At 41.9% G+C, this 4,146-nt stretch overlaps 1 protein-coding gene across 1 annotated transcript; it reads right to left on the bottom strand.

Annotated features, from left to right (window-relative positions):
- Positions 1–200: 200 nt before the first annotated feature.
- LOC143853431 (uncharacterized) lies at positions 201–3,296 on the bottom strand. The gene is made up of 3 exons (XM_077363192.1): positions 3,018–3,296; positions 2,110–2,519; positions 201–1,543 (listed from the first exon to the last, which is right to left on the bottom strand). The coding sequence occupies exons 1-3, from the start codon at positions 3,078–3,080 to the stop codon at positions 361–363; spliced, it is 1,656 nt and encodes a 551-aa protein (XP_077219307.1). The 5' UTR covers positions 3,081–3,296; the 3' UTR covers positions 201–360.
- Positions 3,297–4,146: the final 850 nt, after the last annotated feature.

The following is a 4,146-nucleotide window of genomic DNA, read 5'->3' as shown; positions in this document are numbered from 1 at the left end:
CGTTCCACGGAAGGGAAAAAGCTTTCAGACTCTCTCAGTCTCTCCACCCATGAGGAAGTAAGAGATTTCCATACCCCAATACAGATTCATCCTCTACAAAATTCACCCACATCCCATGTAAAGATAAAAAGAGAATACTCTGCCACTATAAATCACATGGAATCCCAACTTCACAGAAAAGAAAAAGGAAACAAAGAAGGTGAAAAAAGAACAAAAGTCACCATATATATGCTTATAAATCAGTACAAACTAAGAGAGAGAATAAAACTAGATAAGGTGACAAAATTTCCTGAAGCGCCCCCATTTGTACAAAAGAAAGAATAAAAACCCAGTCTAAGATATTTATAATATTGCTCCAAATCAGCAACTTAAGGCCTCATATTTCACCGGAATCGGCCGATTAAAACCCACCTGAGAAATCAAATTCCCAACAACAGCAATATCCCGGCAAAAAACTCCTTGAAATACCGATGATGCACCCCTATTACCTGTCTCATTTTCAACCATTGCCACTGTTTTATAGCTGGGATTCAATTCAAATTCAAATGCAACCGGAATTGCTGAGGTTGCTGAGGCTGCGGCCTTCTGCCTCTGCTTCTCATAGGCTTCCTCTTCCATTATAGAGGACATAATACTCGAATAACCCTTCTGTAATAACCGATACAGAATCAAAGCCGACATTCGAGCTTGATCCTTAACTGAATCAACATCCCTGTCTTCCCCAAACTCGCACCGATCAACAAAACTAGTAGATTTTTCAGGCCCATGTCTTAAACAAAGGACTAGATGGGAGCGCTCCAATTCAGACCGGGTGCAACCCCTTCTCAAACCCATAAGCCCATAGTAATCCACATTGCACCCTTCCCCATCAGCAATTCTCTGCCTCAATTCCTGCACTTTCAAGGCAATTGCCCGAGAATTCACAGCCACATCCCGGTACCGGAAATTATGGCGTTTCCAGGCAGGACCGGGGAGTTTCCGGTCACGAAGAATGGTGTCATAGAGGAGTTTCAAATGCTCGAGATCTCGGAGACAATCCGGGAGGCACCGGATTGTTTCGAGGAGGGCGGCGCGGGTGGATAGGGCGGAGATTGAGGCAGGGTCTAGGGCGAGGGTGCGGTTACAATCGGAGATGGATTCTGCAATTCGGCCTAGGGATCGGTAGGCCGAGGAGCGCTGGAGGTAACATTGGGCGAGGAATCCTTGCGGGGTGCTCCGTCGAGAATCGAGGATTTTGGAGAAGTGGCGGATGGCCTCTGAGTGGAGGCCGGCGTCTAGAGCGGCTAGGGCTGCAGCTCGACGGCGGAGGAGGAGTTTTATGTTGGAGAGGAGGTGGGTGATGTTTTCGGAAGTTGATGGTGTGGGTGGTGTGGTGGAATTTTGGTCGGAGAAGATAGTGGTGGTGGAGGAGAAGCTGTCGTCGGACCAGCAAATGCTTTCTCGCCGGAATGCGGCGGAGGCAAGACGTTTTCCGGTTTGGAGGAGGACCATGGCGTCTTCCATTAGGCCTAGGTGACAACAAGCTTGGCCGAGGATGAGGTACCTGTGTGGAGGACAATTAGAGAGATGGTGAGATTAACCATATATGAACTGAACCCGGTTAAGGTTGAACCGGATGACAGATGAAAAGAAGTGGGTTTCTCGAAATGTGTGACATTGATGATTTGGTGAGAGCATTATGCCATTATGGGTGGAAATTTTATAGAAGTCTAAGCTGCTTTATAAACTTTGCCCAAATAAGAAACGAATAAAGATTCGAGAGAAAAGAGTTGTAAATACAGAGTTTTTATATGATAATCCAAACCGTCCATTTGATGGGCCGCAGCATAAATAGGTTGTGGTAAGAAAATCATTTCCATAGGATGATCCTCTACAGATCCTAGGGCTGGGATCATCCTATAGAAATGATTTATTGTGGCCCATCAGATGGACGGTTTGGATCATTCTATGGTATGGGCCGGTTCACAAATTGATAAAATCTAGTAAAAATCTAGTAAAAATACAGCTTTTTAAAAGGGCCCAGTTAATAACCTGATGAAATATAACAAAACCCGGTTCGGATCAGACCGGACGGCTCTCAAACAGAAAGATTAAAACTTAGAAAATTACCTCCATTGTCCCTCCTTCTCACTGTGTTTATACAGCCCAGCTAAAACCTTCTTCTTCAACTCAGAAACAGAGAAACATTTGAAAGACGAATCAATCTCTGCCGAGGAAGAAGAAGAAGAGTTATCAGAGAGAAGCTTGACCCGATCCCTCGAAAGCTGCTGAGAAGAATTCTCAGAAGATGAAGATTCTTCTGAATGCATTTTATAGCTAGGGATATATTCTTGGAGCATATCAGCAACCTCATTGAACCTCCTCAGATAGAGAAGAGACCGAGCCCTTAGCTCGAGCGCGGTCTCTAGCCGCGGAGATAGAGCCAGGGCTGCATCTAGGAGATTCAGGGCTGTGGCTATCTCTGATTGATCTTGGGTCGCGATTAGGACTCGCGCGTCTTTAATGTATTTCTCCACGATCTGTAGGAAAATGAAAGAAATGCTAGTCAGTAGAGAAGGAGAATTGCCTAAAAACATGTTTTTTTCTTCTTAGGGGAAGAGGGTCTTTGTTGGATTATTAATCCAATTTTAGCTAATGTGGGTTCTATTGGGATTTGAGACAATGGGCTGAAATGGGGGCTCATTTTTATGATAAATTACAAAGATCAAGATGAAAATAAATGGGAATGAAAATCTGAGAAAGGGGTGTTTTTCTTCTTCTTCTAAGATGGAAAAATAAGAGAAGATCTTAAGTAAAATCTAAGACAAAGATGAATGATAGGGAAGACTAGAAAAAAAGACATAACAGAGACACAAATTAATGTTGCAGAATACCACAGACCGGATACAAACAAATCCAGTCCTCATTACATCAAAAACAGAACAAACCCAACCAAAACAAAAACCCTAACAGTAGAACTCCATTACTAACAAAAATGAGGAGTAGAAGAAGATTTTGAGAGAAGAAAAAAAACCCACCTTCCTACTACTCAACCACCAATGTTTCTTCTCAGCAGAAGCCAAAGAAGGGGAAGAAGACATACTTTCAAGAGCATCACCTTTCTCTCAACACCTCTTTATTTTCTCTCATTAAAAAAAAACCAAACACAGAGAGGGTTTGATTTTTGCATCTCTGTAGTGATAGATAAGGTTAAAAGGAAACCCTAAAAAAAAAATGCCAGCTTTGAAGCTTACGATCGAAAGCTTCGATCCTTCAACTTCTTTGCTGGCAAGACTTCTTCCAAACAAGCAAGACCTCTTCTAAATAAAAAGGACAGAATTACCGGTTCAGCCGGTAAAAGCGTCTCATATACCGGTTATATCCGGTAAACGCATCACGGGTTCTCGGGTTCAACTACCGGGAAGATATAGTAAGAAAGAGCCAACTAAACGACAAAAGAAAGTGACTACTAGTACAAGGGCTTTAAAGCACCCTTATTTAATGTGAACGAAATTTATCTACCGCAAAAACCGTTGTTTTTTTATAGAATGACTTCCATATCCCTTCAATTTCTCGAGAAAGGTAATCTTAACACGTGGAAGCCAAGGAGCGATTTTTACGAGGAGATTACCGTCACATAAATCGTCAATATATAAAGCTTAATTTGCTGAGATTCGCCCTGTTTTTTAGCGGATAATTTTCACTTAGAAGTCTGTTTCTTGATGAGGAAGACTTGAAAATAAGACAACTCATTTTCCGGGCGTTATTTGACAAATAAAGTGGGCCCACAGTACAGTTGGCATGATCCTGACCATCGATCTTGTGGATGACTCACTACAAGATGGCACAGTCTCAGTTTCTACTTTCTTCTAACGCTTAATTGCATAAAGGTTCATGATATATTCGCCCCTTTTCTAGTGGAGGGGTGGCCTGCCGAAGAAAAGTGGGCGAATAAATCACTTCCCGTGAATAATAAAGGGTTGATATTTGCACTACCATGTTTTTATTTTGACACAAACTCACTTTGTCTTTTCATTTTTAATAAGAGCATGCCAATGAGAGCTTTTTGGGAATTTGTATCATGGTTTTAAATTGCGACCGAAATTTTCAGATTTTAATCAAAATTTCACCCAAAAATCTCAATTTTGTTCATTTTTTAATAATTTC

The sequence above is a fragment of the Tasmannia lanceolata genome, unplaced genomic scaffold (genome assembly GCF_043159265.1).
Source record: "Tasmannia lanceolata isolate RefF3 unplaced genomic scaffold, GAP_Taslan_0.1 ptg000019l, whole genome shotgun sequence".
Classification (NCBI taxonomy): Eukaryota; Viridiplantae; Streptophyta; class Magnoliopsida; order Canellales; family Winteraceae; genus Tasmannia; species Tasmannia lanceolata.
The sequence above is the reverse complement of the archived record's forward strand: the minus strand, read 5'-3'. Positions and strand labels throughout refer to the sequence as shown.

Excerpts from the sequence above, each read along its gene's own strand:
- LOC143853431 (XM_077363192.1), bottom strand. The coding sequence starts at position 3,080 with ATGTCTTCTTCCCCTTCTTTGGCTTCTGCTGAGAAGAAACATTGGTGG. Across the intron at positions 2,520-3,017 it reads GGTGGTTGAGTAGTAGGAAG|ATCGTGGAGAAATACATTAA; the intron begins GTGGGTTTTTTT and ends ATTTTCCTACAG. Across the intron at positions 1,544-2,109 it reads GAGAAGGAGGGACAATGGAG|GTACCTCATCCTCGGCCAAG; the intron begins GTAATTTTCTAA and ends TCCTCCACACAG.